At 48.7% G+C, this 23,362-nt stretch overlaps 9 protein-coding genes across 9 annotated transcripts; 7 read left to right on the top strand and 2 right to left on the bottom strand.

Moving 5' to 3' along the window:
• The first annotated feature begins 316 nt into the window (after positions 1-316).
• PSV08DRAFT_357879 (ankyrin repeat-containing domain protein) lies at positions 317-7,561 on the top strand. Its single transcript, XM_014222644.2, has 10 exons — positions 317-432; positions 477-550; positions 600-819; positions 869-3,630; positions 3,695-4,165; positions 4,214-4,240; positions 4,423-4,513; positions 4,561-4,663; positions 4,714-5,119; positions 5,166-7,561. The coding sequence occupies exons 1-10, from the start codon at positions 388-390 to the stop codon at positions 7,465-7,467; spliced, it is 6,501 nt and encodes a 2,166-aa protein (XP_014078119.2). The 5' UTR covers positions 317-387; the 3' UTR covers positions 7,468-7,561.
• A 58-nt stretch (positions 7,562-7,619) lies between these two features.
• Positions 7,620-8,446, bottom strand: PSV08DRAFT_346030 (carbohydrate esterase; the record flags this gene model as incomplete). Its single annotated transcript, XM_014222642.1, has 2 exons — positions 7,620-8,090; positions 8,153-8,446. The coding sequence occupies 2 exons, from the start codon at positions 8,444-8,446 to the stop codon at positions 7,620-7,622; spliced, it is 765 nt and encodes a 254-aa protein (XP_014078117.1).
• Positions 8,447-9,191: 745 nt separating this feature from the next.
• PSV08DRAFT_213403 (uncharacterized protein) lies at positions 9,192-9,878 on the top strand (the record flags this gene model as incomplete). The annotated part of the gene is made up of 2 exons (XM_014222641.1): positions 9,192-9,601; positions 9,709-9,878. Exons 1-2 carry the CDS (start codon positions 9,247-9,249, stop codon positions 9,876-9,878), a joined length of 525 nt encoding a protein of 174 aa, XP_014078116.1. The 5' UTR covers positions 9,192-9,246.
• A 414-nt stretch (positions 9,879-10,292) lies between these two features.
• On the top strand, positions 10,293-12,973 carry PSV08DRAFT_192675 (uncharacterized protein; the record flags this gene model as incomplete). Its single annotated transcript, XM_014222640.2, has 6 exons — positions 10,293-10,417; positions 10,503-10,574; positions 10,623-11,240; positions 11,288-11,494; positions 11,542-11,822; positions 11,877-12,973. 6 exons carry the CDS (start codon positions 10,293-10,295, stop codon positions 12,659-12,661), a joined length of 2,088 nt encoding a protein of 695 aa, XP_014078115.2. The 3' UTR covers positions 12,662-12,973.
• A 993-nt stretch (positions 12,974-13,966) lies between these two features.
• PSV08DRAFT_357877 (glycoside hydrolase) lies at positions 13,967-15,474 on the top strand (the record flags this gene model as incomplete). Its single annotated transcript, XM_014222639.2, has 1 exon — positions 13,967-15,474. The coding sequence occupies one exon, from the start codon at positions 13,967-13,969 to the stop codon at positions 15,272-15,274; it is 1,308 nt and encodes a 435-aa protein (XP_014078114.1). The 3' UTR covers positions 15,275-15,474.
• A 484-nt stretch (positions 15,475-15,958) lies between these two features.
• PSV08DRAFT_168413 (uncharacterized protein) lies at positions 15,959-16,693 on the top strand (the record flags this gene model as incomplete). Its single annotated transcript, XM_014222638.1, has 1 exon — positions 15,959-16,693. The coding sequence occupies one exon, from the start codon at positions 15,959-15,961 to the stop codon at positions 16,691-16,693; it is 735 nt and encodes a 244-aa protein (XP_014078113.1).
• Positions 16,694-17,486: 793 nt separating this feature from the next.
• Positions 17,487-19,801, top strand: PSV08DRAFT_357876 (uncharacterized protein; the record flags this gene model as incomplete). Its single annotated transcript, XM_014222637.1, has 4 exons — positions 17,487-18,435; positions 18,489-18,618; positions 18,695-19,213; positions 19,261-19,801. The coding sequence occupies 4 exons, from the start codon at positions 17,487-17,489 to the stop codon at positions 19,799-19,801; spliced, it is 2,139 nt and encodes a 712-aa protein (XP_014078112.1).
• A 39-nt stretch (positions 19,802-19,840) lies between these two features.
• PSV08DRAFT_1341 (Indoleamine 2,3-dioxygenase) lies at positions 19,841-21,269 on the bottom strand. Its single transcript, XM_014222636.2, has 2 exons — positions 20,866-21,269; positions 19,841-20,809 (listed from the first exon to the last, which is right to left on the bottom strand). Exons 1-2 carry the CDS (start codon positions 21,172-21,174, stop codon positions 19,859-19,861), a joined length of 1,260 nt encoding a protein of 419 aa, XP_014078111.1. The 5' UTR covers positions 21,175-21,269; the 3' UTR covers positions 19,841-19,858.
• A 287-nt stretch (positions 21,270-21,556) lies between these two features.
• Positions 21,557-23,029, top strand: PSV08DRAFT_357875 (pyridoxal phosphate-dependent transferase; the record flags this gene model as incomplete). Its single annotated transcript, XM_014222635.1, has 1 exon — positions 21,557-23,029. One exon carries the CDS (start codon positions 21,557-21,559, stop codon positions 23,027-23,029), a length of 1,473 nt encoding a protein of 490 aa, XP_014078110.1.
• Positions 23,030-23,362: the final 333 nt, after the last annotated feature.

Raw genomic sequence — 23,362 nt, 5'->3', positions numbered from 1 at the left:
TGAATAGAGCGACATGGCGCAATCATGTGGAAGATCAAGCGAGTCGCGGATTCCCACATTGCCACACCGGCGGAATAGTGCGGCATGTTTCTCGCCTAACCTTGTCTCGTAATCTGGGGTTGTTCCAAATTGCCGAGCATTTTTGATATTGTTATACCAAAAAGGTGCACGCCAATGCTGACAAACTGAGCGTCGTCTTACTCCCTTGGGAAATTTCGCCCCCAAATCTTTCCGCCCCCAACATCAGGGCGTATATGCCAAGGCCTAGGGCAGCTTGCAAGAGCCTCCAAACATTCCAATCGCGCATTTTTTCTACGACAGATAGCTAAAACAAAGTGATCGTTGTTTTTCGATACATACTGCAAACTCGTGGATCAAGTGTTCGCGATGGCTTCGGCCGCGAAGGCTCCGCATTCGAAGTTCGATGCCCAGGTTAGTAGTGCCAATCTGCCTCTATGGATTTGCTGAAGAGATAGTCTTTCAATCCCGGATTAAATATTGTATATCCAAATGATGAACAATCGTCGGTCAAGTCGTCGGCCAAGGTCGAGTATGTCACTGTGCATTCCATTTTGAACCTGAATAACAAATACTGGCAGAATCATTGCCATCCCTGGCCTTGGAGCGGACCCTGAATACACATGGAAGAAAGACAAGGTGCATTGGCTGCGAGATGCCAACATGTTGCCAAAAAAGATTCCACATGCCAAGATTAGCGTTTTCCAGTACCAATCACAATGGTTTGGAAAGGGATCTGTCGACGAACGAATAGACAATGTGGCAAACAAGCTGCTTCATGGACTAGATCGATCAAGAGTAGTGGGTGTTGAATACCACACTATCTGAGTCCTTGCTGACATCCACTAAGAACGAAGCAAAGACACCTATTATTTTCATTGCTCATTGTCTGGGTGGCATTATCTTAGAAAAGGCTCTACTCATGGCACGATCCCGTCAAAGAGACTTTCCAAATGTCTACCCCTGGGTTGCCGGCTGCTTTTTCCTAGGCACGCCATTTCATGGCACATCCAGTCAGTCAAAAGCACTGGTTTTGGCATCAATGGCTGAACTTGCTGGCTGGGGTACCCCATCATCTCTTCTCAAGGTTCTTGAGAAAGACTCGGAGATCCTACGAAGTATGCTTACCGAATTTTCTTTCATGGCGAGAGATGCTCAGATTCGGCTACTTTGCTTCTGGGAAGAGAACGACAGTGATCTCGTCAACTATATGGTAAAAGGTGTCTCGTGGCTTAAGAAGAAGGAGCGCATTGTCGATCAAGATTCTGCGACTATTGAGTCATTTGAGAGTCTCTCTCTCATGTCGGATCACTTCCAATTGAACAAGTATCCTGGACCAAAGGATGGAAATTTCACTGCTGTATCCGATGAGATCAGGGAAATAGCAAACAAAGCAGAAAGCATCATCAAGACGCGCCAGAACATGCTGCGGCAATCTCAGGTAGATGACCGCACGTACCATAGCATGATAGACGCTTTGGGAAAAGGATTTGTGGATATTGAAGCGGCCATGAAGGGCTCCTATCGGGAAGCGAAAAGCGCCAAACTCTCATCAATCCTGGAACTTGCCAATTTCCAGCAATGGAGAACCTCGGATACCAATCATGTCTTCTGGATTCACGGAAAGGCTGGAACAGGTCAAGGGGCTATCGCATCTTCGGCTTTAGAGTACCTGAAGCAAGATGTCGACCACAACTCGTTAGTTGCATCTTTTTACTGTGATCAAAGTGACAGAATGAGGCGTACTTTGAAGGGTTTGTTACAAATCATTGTCCGTCAGTTACTGGATATCGACCAAGACCTTGCACGTCACCTTCTCCTGGACTCTCGGGGCAGCAGAGATGTCGGGAGCCAAATATTTGACCCGGAAGAAATGTTGAAGATACCTGCACTGTGGACGGCCCTGCAAAAGATGGCTGAGGATACCCGCAACTCAAGGATATACATCATTGTGTATGGCGTAGAGCAACTGGCTGAAGAATCATTGGGACACTTCCTTGCATATATGGGAGGAGCGATACTAGAGCCCACAACCGCGACCCACAATGACGGAGATTTTCGGCCTATCAAATGGCTCCTGTTTAACCGCAGCGGTCGCCCGAGCATTGAGAAATGTTTGAAGGGCAAGGTTCCAGAGATTGATCTTAACGATGCAGACAACTCTGCTCAAGTGAGTGACGATCTAAAAGCACACATATCTGTGCGTGTGGATGAACTTGCCCTTCCAGCTTCTTTGGCATATTTTGTGAAACGTCACATCTACCTTCGCGCTGAGGATAACTGGATCTATGTCAGTCTCGTCGTACGAGAATTGAGGAATGCATGGAAACCAGGACGCACGCACTATGCCGAGATTAGGAAACTGCTAGAGTCATTTCCATATGGTCTCACCGACATGTTTGAACACATCCGAAAGCGTATTCTCAGCCCACAAGCTGAAGGATATGAATACACAAAAGAGATACTGCGTTGCAGAGTCTTATCGTACATAGCTCCAACGATGCGAGAGCTTGCTGTCATGGTTGGATTGCCTCATGACGACCTAGAAGATCTTGAGAAGCTGAAAGAATACATTGTACGATGTGGAGCGTTCCTTACCTTGAGGGGTAATGACTGGGATCTGGACAACAGTACTGTTGAATGGATCGACATATCTGCTGCAGAACACCTTGCAGTATACGCTAAGTATGATCTTTCGCTGGACCTCGACGATGTACAGCACGGTATCATTGCCCTGCGTTCATTGGAATACATTTACCAGGCCATTGAAGTACAGGATGTATCTGTCGACGATGCCGAGCAGGAAGAGACCGAGGTCGCCGTTGCCGCAGAGAACACACCATATGCAGCAGATACTGACACTGATGAGTCCGGCTCTGATGACATGAGCGATGCATCTTCAGCTCAAGGAGATGACGAGACTGAAGATCTTCTCGATGTCGACCTCAGATACCCCGTTCGTTACTGGGTAGAACATGCGAAAAGGGCGCCGCCCGATGTTCTTGAGGAATTCAACTTTAGCCACCCCTTTTGGCAGAAGGACTCAGAAGCTCGTCAGAAGTGGTGGAACACTATCCGGGAAGTACACGGTATGGAAGGCCAGCAAGATATTTCTTCCCTTCACGTGGCAGTGATTCTCGAATTTCCCGCTTTGGTTGATCACCTGATAAACCTCAACGGAACCCCTAACGTGCATGAGCAAGACTCCTTAGGCTTTCAACCTCTTTACTATGCTTGCGAAAACGGAAACGAAGAAATTATCAACATTCTGCTTGGAGCAGGTGCAGACGTTGATTTCGTAAGCTCTGATGGAAACCCAACAGCATTGCATGCTGCCTGCAGGAATGGCCGTTACGACATTGTCAAAATCTTACTGGACCGTAACACTAACGTTAACTCTCTCTCTCCTGAATACGGAACAGCGCTCTATGCGGCTGTTGGTAGTCTTGATAACCGTATTGTTGAGCTTTTGCTGGATCACAACGCCGAGGTAAACATTACTGGTGGACCGCACCGACGAGCGCTGAACCTCGCCGCCTTTTCTGGAAATCTGGATGCCGTGCGTATTTTGATTGAACGGGGTGCAGAGATTGACCCCAATGAGGAATATTGGTACGTAACGTCCATATTTGAGTCAACACTAGAGCGCATACTGACGAGAGTTACCAACAACTAGGTATGGCTCTGCACTTGGTGCAGCTGTGCGGCGAGGGCATGCTCCTGTCGTCCGTTATCTTCTTTCAAAATCTTGGAATCCCCATCTTCACATAAAAACCTACCGAAGTTTCCTGAGTGCTGCAGCCACCTACAATCATCTGGAGGTCTTTGAGATCTTATTGAAGGATGAACAACGAGTGTTAATTTTGGAACAAGCCTTACAGGTAGCTGCTCAGAAGGGCTACGCTTCAATAGTGGCTGCGATATTGAATCGGGATTCGGAGCTCTCATCTTCTACACTAAGACACCAGAGGTCATTCTCACTAGCGGCTTTTTACGGTAGAACGGAAGTCTTGAGACTGCTATATCCGCGAGGGATCGACCAAGCACAACTTGACGAGGCTTTGTACGAAGCTACCGACAACAAACATCTGGAGACTGTTAAGCTTCTTCTAGAGTTTGGCGCTGATCCAAACGTTGGGGGTCCAATGTAAGTTTACCAAGCACGTGTTTTAATCAAAAACTAACCGATTACAAGTTACGGATTCGCACTAGCAGCTAGCGCGTAAGTATGAGCTGTCTTTGAGACTCTGGTGGATGATAGATGCTTTCTTCAAATACCCCTCCAGTGAGCTGCGAGGGGTTGCATATCAAACCTTCACTTTTGGCGAACCTGCTTCTGGACACTACTTCAGCAGAATGCTTGAGCTTACGACTTGCCATTGAATCATGCTAACTACAATCCAGGTACGATGGCACAATGGAAATCATGAAAGCTCTGTTGGACAAAGGAGCTGATGTCAATAAACGGGGAGGAGACTATGGTACAGCTCTTCAGGTACGTCCCGAGATTGACGTAGCAGTTTCTTAATGCTAACTCTCCAGGCGGCTGCATGGTTCGGCGATGCCGACAACGTGAAATTGTTACTGGATCGTGGAGCCAAAACCAACACTGAACCCATTGGTTACTACGGCCATGAACTACAAGGTACACACCACTCTATCATAATAACGAATTTTGCTAACTTCCCATATCAGCTGCCGTACACACAGGCAACGAAGCCACCATCCGCCTTCTTATTGAACACGGGGCGGATGTCAATGCCTTTGGGGGCCACTTTTCATACGCCATTATTGCAGCAGTTGATCAAGGCGATAGCACTGCGACCAAAATTCTGCTCGAACACGGTGCTCATGTGAATGTGCGTGGTGGCGAAGACAACTGGCCGGTAATCTCACTCGCTGCTTCAACTCTACTGACCGAAGATCTGGAGCTTATTATCAAAAATGTCTCAGACATAGATGCAGCCTGTGCCAGGGGAACGACTGCACTGATCAATTGCGCAGATGCATGCGATATCGAAGGCTTGAGATTTCTATTGGTGCATGGCGCTGATGTGCATATCTCGAGCGAGAAATATGGTACTGCACTTCACGCCGCTGCGTAAGTATCTCATTTTATAGCTTGAGCAATGTTGACAGGAATAAAGCGCCGAGGGCGATGAAGATTGTTGCGAAGTCTTGCTCGAAGCAGGTGCCAATGTCAACGCCATCGGAGGACCATACGGAACAGCCCTGCAGGCCGCTGCATGGGCCGGGGACATCGAAACTATACATGTCCTTGTCAAGGCAGGTGCCGACATCACAATCACTGAACCCATTTCTGGCACATACGGGACAGCTCTCCAAGCCGCATGTGCTGCTGGTTGGTTGGACGTTGTGCAAGAACTTTTGAAGCACAATGCTGCAGTTAACGTCCGACCAGCTAACGGCATGTTTGGAGGAGCATTGTCTGCTGCTGCAGCTGGTGGGCATAGAAAGATTGTGAATCTTCTTATCAAACATCATGCCGATGTGAATGCCAGTGGTGGCCTTCATGGCTTCCCGATCCTTGCTGCTGCCCAGTCTGGCGTTTTGTCCGTCGTCGAGTGTTTGCTTAACAACGGTGCAAACGCTACAGCTTCAGGAGGCTTGCTTGGATCGACTGTGGCAGCTGCTGTCAAAGGTAACAACATTAAAATCGTCAGAAAGCTAATCGGACACGGAGCGGATGTCCATGCGAAGGGAGGCAAATACGGTGATGCTCTTCAGACCGCTGCGATGAAAGCCGAAATCTCTATGATCGACGAGATTCTCGACAGGGCAATCGAGCTAGTTAACCATAAAGATGGCAAGTATCATACAGCTCTGATTGCAGCTTCTTACTTCAACCGCATGGATGTCGTCAACAAGCTGCTGGACGCTGGAGCAGATTTCCGGGTTCAAGGAGGGGTTTATCGGAGTGCCATCGCTGCCGCTTCCATCCGTGGCAACAGAGCTATCCTGGATCGATATCTGTCTATGAAGCCTCCAGATCATCTTCTCGATGAAGCACTCGTCGAAGCCTGTGCCTATCGCCAAGCCGCTTGCGTGGATGCATTGCTTAAAGCAGGTGCTAATGTATACGCTCGCCATCCAACTCGGGGGTCCGCTTCTGACGCTATTGATACACTTGAGGAAGATTACAATTCTGATCTAGAGGAAGACAACTTGGATTCAGACGCTGTATCGAAACATGGTGAAGATGAAGACGAAGACGAGGAGGAAGAGAAATGGGAAGGTGACAACGTCTCGGTATCTGGTCAGACGGACGAGGGCAGTGTAACAGACTTGCAACTGGAAGAAGACGTTTCGGAAGAGGCGAAAATCCGGAAGTTATTAAAGGAGGCTCAAGACCGTTGTAAGCGCAATCCGACCGTCAAACGTTTCAGAACAGTGAAATATGGCCACATGCCACCGAGTCTGAGTGTAGGATCACATCCTCATTCGTCGGTACCACGACTGCCATCAAATGCAAGGCATGGTACATATGAAGCAGCAGATTCTGCAGACCGCTACGGAGTTCCATACGGACAGCACTTGCAAAGTTCATCGAGCCTACCTTATCCTATACGATCAAGAACTATAGAAACCATAACTGAGGTCGAACACGAAACACCATACCCTTCAATTGGCGCAAGAGGAGGTACATTTCCACTTGAAAATTCCACTTACCAGGATTTTGATGTACAACCGCCAGATCCTTTGCGTACAAAAACCCCGGAAACCATTGTCCCGCGACGTGAATCTGCTCCGTTGCCTAATTCGCAGCGACCAAACCCACTGGCAGGGACTGCTATTGCGCCTCAACCCAATGCGCAACCCTCAAAGAAAGGCAGTATCGATCATGGGCTTAAGAGACAGAGCAAAGTTGTTAACCGGAAATCTATTGCGAATTTGGAAGCGCTCACTCGGTATCAGCAGCAACAACGACAGTCAAGCTACTCGATGGATAGGCCACCCTTGCATTCTTCAATCTCCGAACAAGACCATGCAGCAGAAAGCCAGCCTTCTCATCCACCGCCACACCACATGTCCGGCTCCTATGATTCACAAATCAATCCCATAGGCATAAGAAATGAGCCATATCGCCCACCTATTGCGCATCAACAATCCCAACATTTCGTTCAATCTCAGCCATATGGATATCCAGGGCTCTCACAACCGACACAAGGACCGTATTGCCCTTATCCACAAGACTCTACGGCACAACAACCGTATCTATCTTATCCTCAACATGCCGAGATTTCGTCTCCAGCATCGACGCAAGGTAGCCAGTATACAGGAAATAGTAGCCAGTACCAACCTTGGGACACCCCTCCTTCTAGCGTAAGCGGTTTCACCAGCACGCAAAACACGAACGAAAAGAGAGGAAATCGATGGGCGAGCGGAGGATACGATGGTGAAGGATACGACGGCCAGGGATATGGCTGAATAGCCAACAAAAACCATTTCAGTCCACTCGATAATATCTCTATTCTTAGTTAAATCTTTTGTACATCAATTACATCGATACCCCTTTCTCAACCCTTCCTTCTGCCATTCACAGGCTGCGTCCTCAAAACCAGTAGCCCAGAAGAAACTACCTAAGCAAGCTTCCCCTCCCTAATAAGCCGACTCAACGTCTCATTCCCCACTGTCCACTGCTTAAACTCCCCCGCATACTTCTCCACTAACAAATCACTCACCAGTCGCCCAAACACTACCTCCCCCCACGGATTCAAATGCGTGCGATCCCGTGCCGTCGACCCGTTTCCCACCCAATTATACGTGTCAGCGCCCGCTTGCCCAATCGCGTTGACGTACGTTGTCGACGCTTTGTTGAGATCGATAAAGTGCAGGTTGCTCGACGTTGCGACGTCAATTGTGAGTGCGGTTTCTCGAGCAAGGTTTTCAATGACGCGTTTGGTGGTTGTGTTGAAGGTGCGGCGTGTGAGGGGCGTGACGAGAATGGGTGTTGCGCCTGAGCTTTTGACTTCGGAAGCGAAGGTTGCGAGATTGGTGCGGTATTGGGTTGGGGTGACACCTGAGGTTTCTTTTTGGTCGTTGTGTCCGAACTGAATTATCTGTCAGCTTTAATGTTTCTTACTGGTGTTTTGGGAGGCGGCAAGGATGGTACCTGGATTGTGACGTAGACATCGTAGTCTTCCTTGTGGTTTGAAATGTCTTTGATTACTCGGCCCCAGTCGCCTCCAGCGCGGAAGGATGCTGTGGTTGCACCGCTGTGTCCGTAATTTTTGCCGGAAGATCCTGGCGCGACGGTCTTGGAAAGAAATGCGTCACCCCATCCTCCGCTGGTGGCTGTTGTTGAGTCACCGGCTAGGAGCCAATATATAGGTTTGGCGGTGGCATCGCGCAAGCTGCTTGGTGCTGCAAGAGAAAGAGGCAATAGAGATAAGAGGGTAAAACGCATGGTTGGGGCTGCACTATATTTCCTCTTATTTGCAAATCCGACAATCGATAGAAGCTATCGATGATTTAGAGTAGTAAGAAAGGCCCTGCTTGCGACAGCACGCTTTTACATCTGTAGTCCTGTCATATTTATACCGCTGACGGCGGAAAAGTAGTAGGTATCTTCCATCATGTACTTAATTTATGAAATTCATACTAGAACACCACTATACTCTCATTAGTATAAGAACCGGTCCTGTTGTCGGCAGTTCTTCCTAAAGTTATCGTAGAGATACTTGATAATTCGTGCAATTACTCTGGCGGGGAAAACATTGCGGGGGTGCATTGCCGATCGCCAGGAACCTCGCGGTAATTTAATCCGAGAGATCTGTCTTTGAGTATAGGTATTCGTAGTGAAATGTAGGTACGCTATCTGCTTGTAATGCAAACTAGACAGTTTCTAATCAGGAAATCAGACGGCTGTTGCATTGTGTGATTGATCAGAAATTTGGCAGCTCATGAATAAAGACGCCTTAGGGGCTGCAGGAAAGCATTGCCGTATGCATATACACAAAAGACACGATAAGTAATCAAATTGCTTTCATCACCAAGGTAGTAGCAAAACCCCCTGTCTCCTAAAGGAATATCTAAAAAGGGATAGAACTAAACGGCACGGAGGCTAGTTGAAACGCGAAATCCGATCCGTCTCTGGCTCGCCAGGCAGCAATACAACTCAAATTCATTTGGCAGGCCCTTTCGAATATAACACATCTTCCTAGTCGATTCAATTGAATTTTTCAAAAAAAATCCCTTGTTGAAAACATGCTGCTCACTGCCCTAGTATCGGCCGTTCTTCCACCAGTCCACTTACTGGCTTACTCCGCTTTGATTGGAACGGAACTATATCAGACCTTCGTGGTAACGAAGATTACTTACAGGGCGTTGCCTAGACCGGCATTTGTGGGTTTGCAAAAGCAACTTTTCCCAGCCTACTTCAGGGCCCAATCGTTGCTTTTGCTTGCCGTCGCGCTGACACGTCCACCTTACGGACCATTCTCGTCATTCGGAGAACCGGCCAGCTGCATTCCTTTCACAATAGCCGGTGTGACTGCAGGATTGAACTTGGCCCTGTATGGGCCTCGAACTAGGGCTTTGATGATTGAGAGGGCAACGCAAGGTATGTAAAGCTCCTGTATGATTGTTGCTCGAGACCGTAACAACAGGGTTTTTGAGGCGAATTTCCAGTGGTGTGTTTGTACGACATAGGACTAATGCGAAGAATAGCAATACACAATTCAAATTTGCATGGTGGTCAAGGTGGAAAGAGTGAGAAAATGCTTATGCTGGACAAAGCGTTTTCTCGTGCTCATGCAATGAGCATTCATTTGAATCTAATCACAATTAGCGCAACACTTTGGTATGGGTGGCAGCTGGCTTCAAAGCTGCAGTTCTAGGGCTACTATGATCTTCGGAAATAGATGAGTCAAAGAATTAGTGGCTTATTAATTCAGAGGTAGAAGGTGTGCGAAGACTAGGGTCTCACAAACGGTCAACGAGTCATTGTCGAAAGCCTCCTGCTATGTATCATAAGAGGTCTTATTTTCTGGTCTGTCTTGGAGATAGGAACAACAGAGAATTCAATAAGTGTGCTCTTGTTGATGGTGTCTTTGGTGATGCTTGCATCTTTATAATGGAGATGAAACTGTATATGACCGGTAGAGCAACCACGGATCCCCACGTCCCCACTCTAACCCCAAAGCAGTTAGGATGGTCGGGAACGAGTGGGAGTGTTTTCTCCGTTCCGTGTCGGGTCGAACACTCTCCCCGAACCCCTACTTTTGTTGCAACTTCCAAACGAATAAATTTGAATGCAGGAAAACGAGGGACATTCCGCTGCGAAAGCGGAGCAGCCAAGGACTCTACAAGCGTGTCAACGCTGTAGGAATCTAAAAACCAAATGTTTGCCGAGCAGCCAATCCGGTCGATGCCAGAGGTACTGCTTGCTTCACCGTAGCTATGGACGCGAAAGTTCCTCAAAGATGGCTCAATTATGTCAGGAACTTGCTAAGATACTGTAGATGTTCCACTTCTGGAAATGAGTGTGTTTGGGCTGACGCGCCCCGACGAGCAAGAAAGCTACGTGCGCCTTCGTAAGTTGGCGTCCGCCATCAGCATCTCCTGTGTCTTACTCCATTCAGACGCATTGCTCAAGTTGAACAAAAGATTGATGGCCTTGTAGCCAAACTCGTTTGTGTATCTGGAAATGAGGTCACGAGTAGCTCAGCGTTCATTCCACCTACCGTTCCGCCCAGGGTGACAAAGCCGGTTGTCCCAGGAGGCTGGATGTCTATTGAGCCCCAACCAGAAGCACGCTTAGGAAAAAGTTTTGATGATGCTGAAGTTGATCGTCAATACCTCGAAGAAATTCGTGGTATGCATGGCTTTGATGATCGACAGACTGCCGGTCAACCTTCTGAAGGTCCGTTCAGGACGACAAAGCGACTCGAAGATCCCATAGATGATGAGCTTATCCAGAGTTTGCTTGCTTCAGGCGAAGCAGAATCATTGATGAAGGAGTTCCGTTCCATCTCGGTTACATTTCCATTTGTTGTGATATCTCCGCAACTCTCCGGTACCGACCTGCATGCAGAGAAGCCAATGCTTTTCCTTGCGATAATGACAGCAGCGTCGTGGAAGGATTACTCGCAACAGAGGAGGCTTGACAAAATATACCGCACGGAACTCGCTCATCGCACAATTGTCCGTCCTCGGAAGACGCTCGGGCTCGTACAGAGCGTCCTTGTTTATCTATCCTGGTACTTCTCCTCTGCGTGTATGGCTTACAATATGCTGAACATCCAAGGTACCATTTTGTTTTCAGCCACAAGACGCAACAGATCTTCTTCCTTCACCACCTTGTGATTGGACTGGCACTGGACATTGGTCTCCATCAAGATTACCAACCAATTGACTTTACCCCTCCGCTACGGGGTAGGCCTCCACCGCCATCTGGAAAAGAATTACGAGAAAGGCAAAGAGCATTCCTGGGTTGCTACTATATTTCGTCTATGTATGTTCTTCTCAAAGAGTGTTTGATACTATGTTGACAATGTGCAGGGTAGGCGGTGCTTTTCAAAAGCCAAATCTACTCAAGCATACACGTTTCATGACCGAAGCCGCTGAGAGCTTAGGAAAAGAACTGGAGTATGAATCTGATGAAGTCATTAGTCATTTGATTTCTCTGCGACAGATTGAGGAACAGATACAAGACATTCTATTTACGGCTGATACGGCACAGCTGTCACTATCTGATGGACGCCTGCTTATGCTTTTGCGTTCTATAGAAGGTCAGCTTGATGCATGGAAAGCACAATCCTGTTACTCTGCATCTCAAAGACGTGAGTACCTTTTTATGTCTAAGGAATTACCTGGACCTCATTAATAGCACACAGTGCTCGAGCTTTCCTTTTCTTTCAGTAAGACACTGTTGCACAGCGTCTCCCTTCGCCCACATGCATTGAACGCTCCGCCACCACCACAATCGGCACAGCTTAACTCCTTGTTTTCTGCACTGGAAGGTGGCAAGAAGTTCTTGGATACTCTTCTATCTTTTCCAGCTAGCGAGTACCATTTGATATCCTTCTCTGAGTGGATGCGTTTGCCGTCAGTCATCATGACAGTAGCCAGGCTGTGTATGCCTAATGATGAACATGCCGCCTGCGGCTGGGATGCACAAGCAGCTCAAGAGCGAGTGCGTCTTGAGCTGTGTCTCGAATCTCTGTGCTTCCGAATGCAAAAATTATCGACGTACGACGAGGTGAAGCAGCCCCATAGCGACTATTGGCGAGCGATGTGTTTCATGATGGACTTGACGAAGAATTGGTACATCCGTAAAATCCGACCAAAAGCACCAATTCAGAAACCTGTACAGCCCCCACAAAGGACGACGACGGAAACAGGTACAGCCGAAGCCTCGTATCCACTCTCTGTCATGTCATCTGCATGCCCCATGCATGCATCAGAGGCGCAATACCCCGCACTGGCTGATGCGAACTTCACGTGCGAAGGCAGTGCGGAGATGGATGGCACTGCCAATGGGAGCAGTGACCCGTTCGCGCTAATGAGAAGTGCAGATTTCGACATCGAGCAGTTCTTCGATATGGCCGGCGGCATCTGGGGCGACCAATGCTATGACAGCTACTCAGACATGGCTTTTGGTAGTGGTGCGTCATTCTAGCATCTGGTAGGGAAGATCAGATGATTAGCCTAGCGCTACACACTGGAAAAAGAAATTACCAGCCTCGGCATTTGTTACGCAACTCTTTTCGCAAATGGATCTAGGACAGCCCTATACCACGTGTTGTTAATCCTAGCGACCACACCTCTCTATGTAACCCGAGGGCACCAACTTGGTGCACCCATGACAGAGCATCAGCACGGGATATTGATAAGATGGACCAAGTGAGAGGAGGAAATAGTCATACACCACTCGAGCTTTACGCTTGGGCCTACTCGCATACCAAGATGAAATATGATTGCTTCGGACGACTCAACCCCATTCGTGCCAACTCTCAGTGGCTTACAGCGTGACCGAAGCATACCGCAATCAAAGATTCAGATGTCGACGATCAGTACCAGTTCTTGTCAACAGAAGAACGCTATAGACGAAGCTTGGAAAGCGTAGGTGCGGACAGTCTTTACGTTGTGCATCCCTATTTGTTAGCCTAAGAGCTTGGGATAGCTTAGGTAGTAGGGGTACGAGTAGGTTAGTTCTGGCTTTCCGGCAGTGCATGTGGCATGGGTGATCACTTTTACGCTAAGGCAGTTCACGAGATGTCAGGTTAGACACTAAAGACGCAATGCTCTGGCTCGCGCCCCAACCGCGAAAACGGTTCTGGGCGCTTCATGCGCATGGCTTAAGCACTAAATGCCACCATGTGAGACCTTTTTACGAAGGTCACGTGCATGGAGCCCTACACGGATAGTAGTTCCCGTACCGCTGCTTACCATTCTTCGTCGTTCTAAGCTGACAGGTAGCAGGCTCTGTCCAATACCAACTCGCAGCCTCTCTCCATGGCGCAATCCCACCACTCCGCAAGTCAGCATTGCCAGGCACGAGCGCATCTCCCGTGCTTCTTTGACATGGGCCTTCCCGATCGGGCCGCAAGATGGTGGTGATGGTTTCCGCCCTCTGGTTGGCCGTCACAATCTAACTGCCATTGCTGACTTGGCGAGCAGGCGCCGACCGCTAACCGGTTTACCCGGCAAGGCCATCGCATGTGTGACATCAGCTGGACCCTGGTATTCACGCCTTGAATTCTACGCTGTTGACGACGCGTTTTGCTGTCATCCATGTATAAATCTCTTTGTTATTTCCATGCATTACGCGTCTAAGTATTGATTTTACCTCGAAGCATCCTTCGCATTGTCGGCTTCTTCTTTTCTCTCTTCGCCTTTCAAAGAACTGCGCCCTCGATATACGTATCATTATCTTTTTTTGTGCTTCTACACCTGTTATCCTAGGAATTGACAATCGCCCAACATGAAGGCGTTCAAGAGTTTCTTGAACAAGCGTCGCCAGAGCTTCCAGAATCGCAAATCGAAACCGGCAGAACAACCTTCCGCCCCTGCCAAAGCCGACAGTCTCATCGAGACGCCAGCACCAGCGCCGGCGCCGGCATCCCAGGCCAATGGCGACCAACAACAAGTATTAGCTGAAGCTGCCCCTGGAACCCTTCAGCTCGCACTCCAGAACAAGTCTAGTTCCAGCACAGTATATGCATACATCACAGGTCTCGCCCTCGAGCGGGGAAACACGCCAATTTTTATCCAGTCAGACGGCCAGACTGTGTACTATCCTGTAGGGCCCAGTGAAATCCTGCAACCACTCCAGGCTGACGTCGCCATTCCGCTCGGCAATCCCGGGAATACTGTTAATGCCAGAATACCAAAGATCGCTGGTGGCCGCATCTGGTTCAGCATTGGTGCGAAGCTCACCTTCCGGCTCAACCCCGGCCCTGCTGTCGTTGAGCCCAGCGTAACCAACCCTAGCGATCCAAACTTCAACATCAACTGGACCTTCTGCGAATTCACCTACAACGATGCACAGCTTTTTGCTAACATCAGTTATGTCGACTTTGTCAGCATCCCAGTTGCCATAAGCCTCACCAACACCCAAGGTCAGACGCAGAGCGTGCCAGGCATGGGTCCTGATGGGCCGCAAGTGTTGCAGGACAGGCTGCGCGCCCAAGCACAAAGTGATGGGCGCCCTTGGGACAAGTTGATCTACGAGAATAACGGCAGTGCATTGCGAGTTTTGAGTCCGAACAACTTACTTGTTGGCAATCCGGATGCGTGGGGCAATTACTGGGATGGCTACGTCCAAGCAGTGTGGAACAAGTTCAGCAATGAAGACATGATCATCAACACGCAAGCTGCTGCTGGTAATCTGCAAGGTCGCGTTCAGGGTAACGAGCTTCAGCTTGGAGAGGCGGGTTCTTTCACTGCGCCAACAGCAAGCGACATTTTTTCGTGCAGCACTGGACCTTTCCAAACCGGCTCCAACCAGGCTCGCAATGCAGTCATTCCTCGTCTCGCAGCTGCCTTCAACAGAAGTATTCTGCTCAACACACCTGGCAATCAATTTCCCAATGGTAGCAACCCAAGCCAGTACTACAAAGACCCGACGACGAACCACTACTCGCGCATCGTGCATGAGATTCAGAAGGATGGACGCGGTTACGCTTTCCCCTACGACGATGTGGTCCCGGACGGTGGACAGGATGTCGCTGGAACAATTTTTGACGGAAGTCCACAGCTGTTTACCATTGCTGTAGGCGGTAACCAGTAGTGCGATTGCTGCTTTATTAGGTGTTGTTCATGTTTGTCATGGTACAAAGAAGGGGACTTTGTTGTCTGAGACACTGGTTTTAGCCTGCATCCTTCATCGCTGTATACCTCTTCGTTATATTTTCTTCTTCGTCCGAGGATACCACCATCTTCACATCGAGGCGTCGTTGCCTAGCCTATAGAATGTCAGAGTCTATTTGTATATATACCAACCAATCTTCTGCTCAATCTTGCCAATACCTAATTTTGTTAGTAAATGATCCATACACTTTTCATGGTGGGCCCATTTGTATATTGGAATATGACGGCTGACACTCACTAAGATGCACTAATTGACCAATTTCACTGCCAAGAAAAGTTCCACGTGGATGTAATTCACGATGATTACCGAAGTAGGGGCTGTGAGAACGCAGAATGTAATACCAAATGGGTATGGCTTCAACATTGTACTGGCAATACTAGGCAGTGTCCCCTGTTCTCACCGGACAACCATGAATTCACTACGTCAACACACCACTCACTGTACAGTGGTGGATATACTACACTGACTAACTGCTCATCAAACCTGAGAGTATATATTTCTGATACTAATTTATCATATATACAACATTCAACTCATACAACTACAACTACATCAACCAATTTCACCAACACTACCCATATATCAAAAAAAAAACCCATCACCATGTGCAAAGGTTGCATTAACGTCAACGTTGTGGAGCGTTCGCAGCTCCCGCAGGTATGCCAGCAAGCACTAGCAAAACTGATCGAGCACAGCAACAAACTCCTAAGATACTGCACGGAGATGGAGGACTACTACCGCTCGATGGGATACTGCTACCACACATCGCAGTACACTCAGCGCAAAGAAATGGCCGAATGTTCCACCCACGGCGATCACCTAGTCAAGCTTGAAGAAGCCTTCGACCTTGACGAGCCCGAAGACTACCACATCCTCTTCAAACCAATGGAAACTAGTATTGTCGTCCTGAAGGAAGTGGTATCAGACGCCGAGCACATCCCTTCAAACACCCCCACCTCACAACTCGCCAATATTTTGACCACAGAGCTCCAACCAAAACTCCACGTCGCCCACATCACGATCAACAAGATGCACATGTATTTCGGTGCTATAAACTCATACACTAATACTCTGCGCACGGTTAGCTGCCAGGCCAATGGCACTCACCTGCCCAACCAGCACCGCGAGACTCCTTGGCACCACCGCAAGTTTAACGTGCAGACTGGAAAGTGGCAGTTGGAGCGTATGGCGGAGGAGTGGGCTGACTTCCTGAACTGGGTCACATGTTTGCCTGAGACGCAAGTGTGGATACAGAAGGGGGAGGATCCCAGGGAGATTGCGCTGAGGTGGTTGAAGAATTTTGTGGTTGTGGATATGAGGCTGAGCGATTTGAACTGAGGGGAGTTTGGTGAAAGTTCATCGAGATGGGGGAAAAGATATCTTTTGTTGTTAGTTTTGCTGGCGGTATGGGTGTGGTCAAAATGGTTGGGAGGCGTTTTGGAAAAGGTGTTCAAGCTTGCTTTTCAGAACGGGGTTTCGTTCGTAGAAGGAAATAGGTATGGAGAAGACGTTTTTGTTTCTAGTATACGGATAGTTTAGTCTGCTTCAGATGGTTAAGGAGAGTAGATCATTGGAAAGAATTGTTGAGCAAAGATATGATAAGTTTTTCTAGAGTATCGACTTGGTTTCCGCTTCTGCTTGGTTGAATAGTCTCATAAGGAGATTGGATCAAACGCCTTTCGTACTCCCATCTTGGTTGTTACGTAACTTGGATATCTTCCAAGTAAGACATAATCCGGAATGGATCACTGAATCATGCTACACCATGCTTTGTGATTATTGTAACTCTTGATTTAAATCTAAGAAGATACTTGCAATGGGCAAGGGAAAAAAGTACTGAATTCTTTTTTTTTCGAAAAAATGTAGCTGTATATCTACCACGACATGCGTTGAGTACAACTGACACTTTGTTTGTCGCCGGGTAGTGATTCGAGCATCGGAAGCTCGCATCCACAATGACGCATTCTCTCGGCTGAAGAAACGCCAAGCCCACCATTAATAGCCGCAAGCCGAAGCTATTGGACATCCGACGCGTCGGACGGCTCCTTCAACAACAACGGAAGTTCCGTCAACCACATTGCCTCCCGTCACTAACTACCCACAAGCGCATTTCTGCTGTCATAGATTCGCAATGTCCACACAACCAGATCAGCTGGTAACTCCATCTGAAAAGCGGCGTCGTATTGATCGCGTCGCAGCAGCATGCGATTTGTGTAGAAGGAGAAAAGTCAAGTGCGATGGTGAATTACCATGCGCATACTGTGTACGCAAAGAGCGTGCAGCTACATGTACATTCAGCGGTTCAAATCTACGACATCAAGCTCATTCGGTGGTGGAATCTCCAACTATACGCGCCCATACTGACAGCTCGTCTTTTCGTCGCATCCTCTCGGCTGGCCATACGCCAGACAACCGAGAACACAATCTTCATGAAATCAGTTCTCAAGGATCACGATACCAGCATGAAGCCGCCGAAATTGCAACATCAATCTCACCTACACTGAGTAGAGACGACCAACAAGGCGATACCGCGGTCCCTCTGGAAGGCCGTATTCTTCGTGACGCACAAGGCAAACTAATCTTCATCGGCGATTGCGCCCCACTGTCCTTTCTGCAAACCGTCAAGCATCTCATCACATCCGAAGTTGATCCAGGGGTCTCGGTGCAAGCTGCAAGGGATCCTATTATCGAAATCACGCGTCCCCCATTAGCCGACCAACAGCAATGCCCGCCCATTGAGCTGCAACATGTAGACGCCCTGGTCCAAGAGTACATTGCAGCCAGCAGTGGCCTCGTACAACTATTTCAACGCGAGGATCTACTACCGGAGCTGAGAAACTGGGCGAGCAATGAGGCATCTAGCCCAGACGATGTCGCCGCTGCTGTCTTCTATCTTGTGCTCGCCATCGGTGCTCAAGACAAGTTTGAAGGCAAGGCAGAGGCTTGGTTCAAGCACGCACTCAACATACTTCTAAAGTTCATGTGCAGTAATATGAACGTTTCTACCGTCCAGGGCTTCACACTGGTAGCTATTTTCATGCTCCGCGCTTCTCAGCCAAATGGTGCATATTTGTACTTTTGTAAGTAATCGTATGTATGGGTGTTTGTAGGGTCACCTGCTAACGATGGCTAGCGTTGGCTGCGCGTACTGCATACGCAATTGGTCTTCACAGAACCGAAGTCAACGCTTCTTTTGGTGAGAATATTGGATCAGTACGGGATCGTATCTGGAAGAGTCTGCGCGTCGTCGACCAACTCATCAGGTAAGTCTTTATAATTCCCCTCATTTAATGAGGCTTCCATAGTTACATATGCTGATATCTGACGTCCGCCATCCAGTAATGTCTTAGGTCGCCCACCCTCCACATCTGATGTGGACTGCACTGTCAAATACATGAACCCTGACGACATAAGGTCCGATATCAGTGCCAACATACTGGATGCGAGCGTGCAAATTTTTATGATCGTCGAACGCGTCGTTGTTGAAGTGTACTCTCGTAAGAGAATATCTCTACGGATCGCCGACTACGTCTCGAGGCAACTTAAAAATTGGGCGTCTAAATGGCTCGGAAATCTCTCAGACATCACAACTCGACAGCAAGCTCGTGAGGGAGTAGTTGGCGCCTGCTCCACTTTGTGCTCTTACTACTATGGTATTATGCTATTAACACGGCCATTTCTCATTTACGAACTTTATGAGTACATGGGCGCCTCGCTCAAGAATGGAGGCACACCTGCTGATCATCAAGAGAAACGCAAATACGCAGATGCCGCAATCGATGCGGCTTCTGTACTAGTGGACACTTTACAGGGTTTGATAAAAGCAAATCAGTTGCCTCGAAGGATGCCATTAGTAGTGTAAGCTTTAATACATGTCAAAATAGATGTTCGCTAATTGGCCCTAGATCTTGGCTCTTCACTGCTACACTGGTTCTGGCTGTTGGCATTCTCGGTAACTCCGGCCTCCTCTTGGAAGAAAGCTGCAAAGATGCAATTGCCTGTATGGACTACTTCGGTATGGTCGATCATCATGCTCGTCAATATTCGCATGCTGCCCAGTCTCTACTTAAAATCACAACTGCACATGCGAGGAAACGGGAACTGCATTTGCGCCGAAAGCGGAAGCAAGCTTCCTCTGAATTATTCGGTCTATTGCCATCAGAGCAAATCCCTCGAGCCCATCCAATCGAAGGTCCTCAAACACGACCGGGACCCGGTTTGCCATCCTCCACACAAGCTACTCTGCAAAATCCTCCTGCACAAGCTCCGCTTGACTGGACCATCTATGACGCCGACTTCTTTGCTTTACCGTGGCCTAGTGAGAATGACCAAGGTCTACAGGATTTCCTTCAACCGGGTACCTATAATCTGGACGGTGCGTCTGTGGCGGATATACCGCTCTTCCCAATCCATAATCAACAGATGGGCAACACCTTCTTTCCGTAGTTCAATGGAACATGTGTTCTAATCCAAAATTTTCTCAACAAATTCTGCATCCGGACTTCAATGTACGACTTTTGTTTCGCTGGTTTCGTCTCTTGACGTCCGTAGAAATGGAATCAACTTGGTGCCTCCGGTACCAACCAGCTCTTGTGTCTTTGGCTTTTCTGCGACCATCTCTGTAGAGGCAGAAGCGATGTCTCTCCTCTTTGCGTGACTTTCCGGCTTCGCCGAATGACTTGGTATGATGATGTACCTCGTTACAAGAGCGATGTGTTTGTCGCGGAAGCCACTGAGTGCTGCAACTGCTGCGTTGAACGCCGAAAGAAGCACATCGTTCTCTTGATGGCCATTTACATAGCTGCGAATATTCGCAATGGCTTCGACATCGTCCAGGAACCGAGCGTGGGGGCCGGGCATGTATCCGCGCATCTCAGTGTGAAAACCGCCGCTTCTGGAATGGTCTACAGACAGCACGGCATCGAAGAACTGGAGCAGGGAAGACTGCCCATTGGAGCCGCCTCGGTACGCTCGCCATGTGCCCTTGCCATTGCCTTCATCATAGAAGACACCATTTGGCAGACCAGCAGCCGCCATGTTCATGCTGCCAGCCAGGAATGGTCTGATGGTGTGGTAGAACACGTGAGGATCGCATCGTTCATCCATACGTTCCAAAAGTTGTCCAATACTCTCAACGCCCCTCTTGAAGTACTGCAAAGCATGTACCACTGTCGCAACGTCATCCTTTTCGACAGCATCGATAGCACCGAGCATGGTCTCGATCAGTGGACCAGCCCTTGCCTCCATGGCATTTGAGATGATGAAGAACCACGATTCATCATCACTGCCAGTAGCTGTATAGAGAGAGACCATGTTTTCCGGCTGAGTCAAGTCGGCGTCGGTGGTTAATGGTCTCCAGTTCCATAGGTTCAGTGCTGCATATGTGGCGACAGGATGTACCTCGAGATGTTCAGCCGTCCGAAGGAAAGGGATAGTAATTGCAGGAGGCAGCCGCTGAGTATCTGGTTAGTCCTAGTCGTCATCTCAGTCAATGAAGATGCTCTCTTTACCTCTGATGGTTCAGGTCCTGTCCAGATGTATCCTTGAGCCATGACAGCTAGCATCGAGTGGGCTCTTTGCCATTCTGCTTCACTGTCTAGCTGAGATACTTCGAGAATCGGCAATTCGTCAACCCATTGCCGTATTTGCTGGGTTTCGATAAGCAGAGGGAGTCTCTCTACGATCTGTTCCCATGGACGATAGTATTCTTGTGGCAGCCGGGACAACGGTGGCTCGGCAGGAAGAAAGCCGTTTTTAGATATGCCGTACTCCGGCAGTGCAGAGGTGCATGGTAGACTGAAAATTTTGTGAGGGCTCATTGTGAAAAAAAAACAAAGCAGAAGCAAATCACAGTAAGGTTTCCCGGATCATAGAAGGGGTTGAATATGCAGGGCGGCGAAGGCCGGATTTATCGTGGAACCATATTGGTCCACTTTCTTAGACCAAGCAAGTATCTAAACCTTGAGCGATTCCAAGGTGTCGGATCGGAAGGCGGACGGAAGCGCGTCGGAAGCGCGTCGGAAGACTAAAGAAGAAGGTGCTGGGCTAATGCATATTTGCCAGATCAAGTGCCGCAGTCTAGAAGACGTAATCGAAGTAGCCGACATATATTAAGTGTCCTTTTTCTCAGTACGACCTCACACGCAGGCCTTTCAGTCGTCATCCGAACGTTGTATCACACTGCCATCTTGGTCGATCACCATGGACACCACCAGCGCCATCGAACAACTCCGCCAAGGCCAAAAGCCGCAATGGCCCACAAATGCCGAGTCATTCGACTTTGCCCGGACCCTTGACGAGAGTACTGAAATACCGCATACATTCCGCCCTGAATTTATTGTCCCTAGCAAGGCGCAGCTCAAGCGAAAGACTCTCAAAGACGATGCACAGACCACAAACCCAGCAGCGAGTGCAGAGGATGAGGCCATTTACTTTTGCGGCAACTCGCTAGGTCTCCAGCCGAAAGCTGTCGGCGAACACTTGAACGCATACCTCAAGACATGGGGCTCAATAGCTGTAGGCGGCCATTTCACCGCCCTTGAGGACTCGCCAATCACTCCCTACCAAGACATGGCCGCTGCATGTTCAAGAAAAATGGCCAATGTTGTTGGTGCATCGCCTTCGGAGATTGTTGCAATGAACACATTGACCATCAACTTGCATTTGATGATGGCGGCTTTCTACAAGCCAACTGAGAAGAAGCACAAGATAATGTGCGAGTGGCGGCCCTTTCCCAGCGATTGGTATGCGATTGAGTCGCAAATTGAGTGGCACGGACTAGATCCAAAGAAGTCGATGCTTCTCGTAGAGCCAGATGATGGATACACCATGACAACAAAAAACATCCTCAAACTCATTGACGAGAACGCCGATGAGCTTGCACTCATTATGCTTCCTGGAATTCAATATTACAGCGGCCAACTCCTTGACATCCCAGTCATCACTGCGCATGCACGGAAACACAACATCACAATCGGCTGGGACCTTGCGCATGCCGCTGGTAATGTCGAACTCAAACTCCACGAATGGGACGTCGACTTTGCATGCTGGTGTACATACAAGTATATGAATGCCGGAGCTGGCGCCATCGCAGGTGCTTTTATCCACGAAAAGCACGGCAACAACGACCACTACAAGGGACTCAAGGGCTGGTACGGTCACGACAAGTCGTCTCGTTTCCAGATGGACAACAAGTTCGTTCCTACACCTGGCGCGCAGGGTTTCCAGTGCTCAAATCCTTCGATTGTCGACCTCACCTGTTTATCTGGTGCTCTCAGTGTCTTCGAAAAGACATCTATGACCAACCTGCGCTCAAGATCGCTGCTACTGACCGCCTACGCCGAACACCTCCTTTCTCAAATCGCCGCAAGAAACATCAAGAACGGCGAGTTCCCCTTCCAAATCATCACTCCTACGGACCCGCGTTTCCGTGGCGCGCAGCTCAGTGTCTTGCTACCTGAAGACAAATTCGACGAAGCTAGCGCGAGACTGGTGGACAATGGCATTGTATGCGATAAGAGGAAACCGGGCATCATTCGTGTTGCGCCCGTGCCACTCTACAATACTTTTGGTGATGTTTGGAGGTTTATGCAGGTCTTTGAGGAGGCGATCGGGACACAGGAGAAGGAGCAGAGTCGGTCGCAGGCGGCACCATTAGTAGAGGCGAGGCTGTAGAAAGGTCCATGTTTGCTTTTTGAGCGAGTTTTGATGATTTACGTATGATATCATTTACTATATAGCGAAGTGGTGTCGTCGGCATAAGTGGATACGCGGATGGTGTAGTGGTGCGAGAGGACTGCAAAGACCACCAGCATAACATTGTAACTTTAGTGATGGAACAATTCTAGAAAAGTAAACAGAGTGACGTTTATGATAAAAAAGAAAAGCAGAATATCAAAGACCCTTGCCTTGTTTGCAACATATCCCCACCACGAACATAATCACGCCAAGAGTGGAAGTGGTCCATATCTATGGACACATTAAGTAAGCAAACCACACAGTGCCTGA

This window comes from Bipolaris maydis, assembly GCF_028858645.1.
Source record: "Bipolaris maydis strain C4 unplaced genomic scaffold PSV08scaffold_1, whole genome shotgun sequence".
Lineage (NCBI taxonomy): Eukaryota > Fungi > Ascomycota > Dothideomycetes > Pleosporales > Pleosporaceae > Bipolaris > Bipolaris maydis.
Note: the sequence above shows the minus strand (reverse complement) of the source record. Positions and strands in the feature narration are given on the sequence as shown.

What these genes read in the sequence shown, in the direction of transcription:
- PSV08DRAFT_357879 (XM_014222644.2), top strand. Translation starts at nt 388, where the DNA reads ATGGCTTCGGCCGCGAAGGCTCCGCATTCGAAGTTCGATGCCCAG. An exon ending in AAGTCGTCGGCCAAGGTCGA is followed by an intron (nt 551 to 599) that starts GTATGTCACTGT and finishes AAATACTGGCAG; the next exon opens with AATCATTGCCATCCCTGGCC. An exon ending in TTCGCACTAGCAGCTAGCGC is followed by an intron (nt 4,241 to 4,422) that starts GTAAGTATGAGC and finishes ACTACAATCCAG; the next exon opens with GTACGATGGCACAATGGAAA.
- PSV08DRAFT_1341 (XM_014222636.2), bottom strand. Translation starts at nt 21,174, where the DNA reads ATGAGCCCTCACAAAATTTTCAGTCTACCATGCACCTCTGCACTGCCG. An exon ending in CAGGACCTGAACCATCAGAG is followed by an intron (nt 20,810 to 20,865) that starts GTAAAGAGAGCA and finishes CCAGATACTCAG; the next exon opens with CGGCTGCCTCCTGCAATTAC.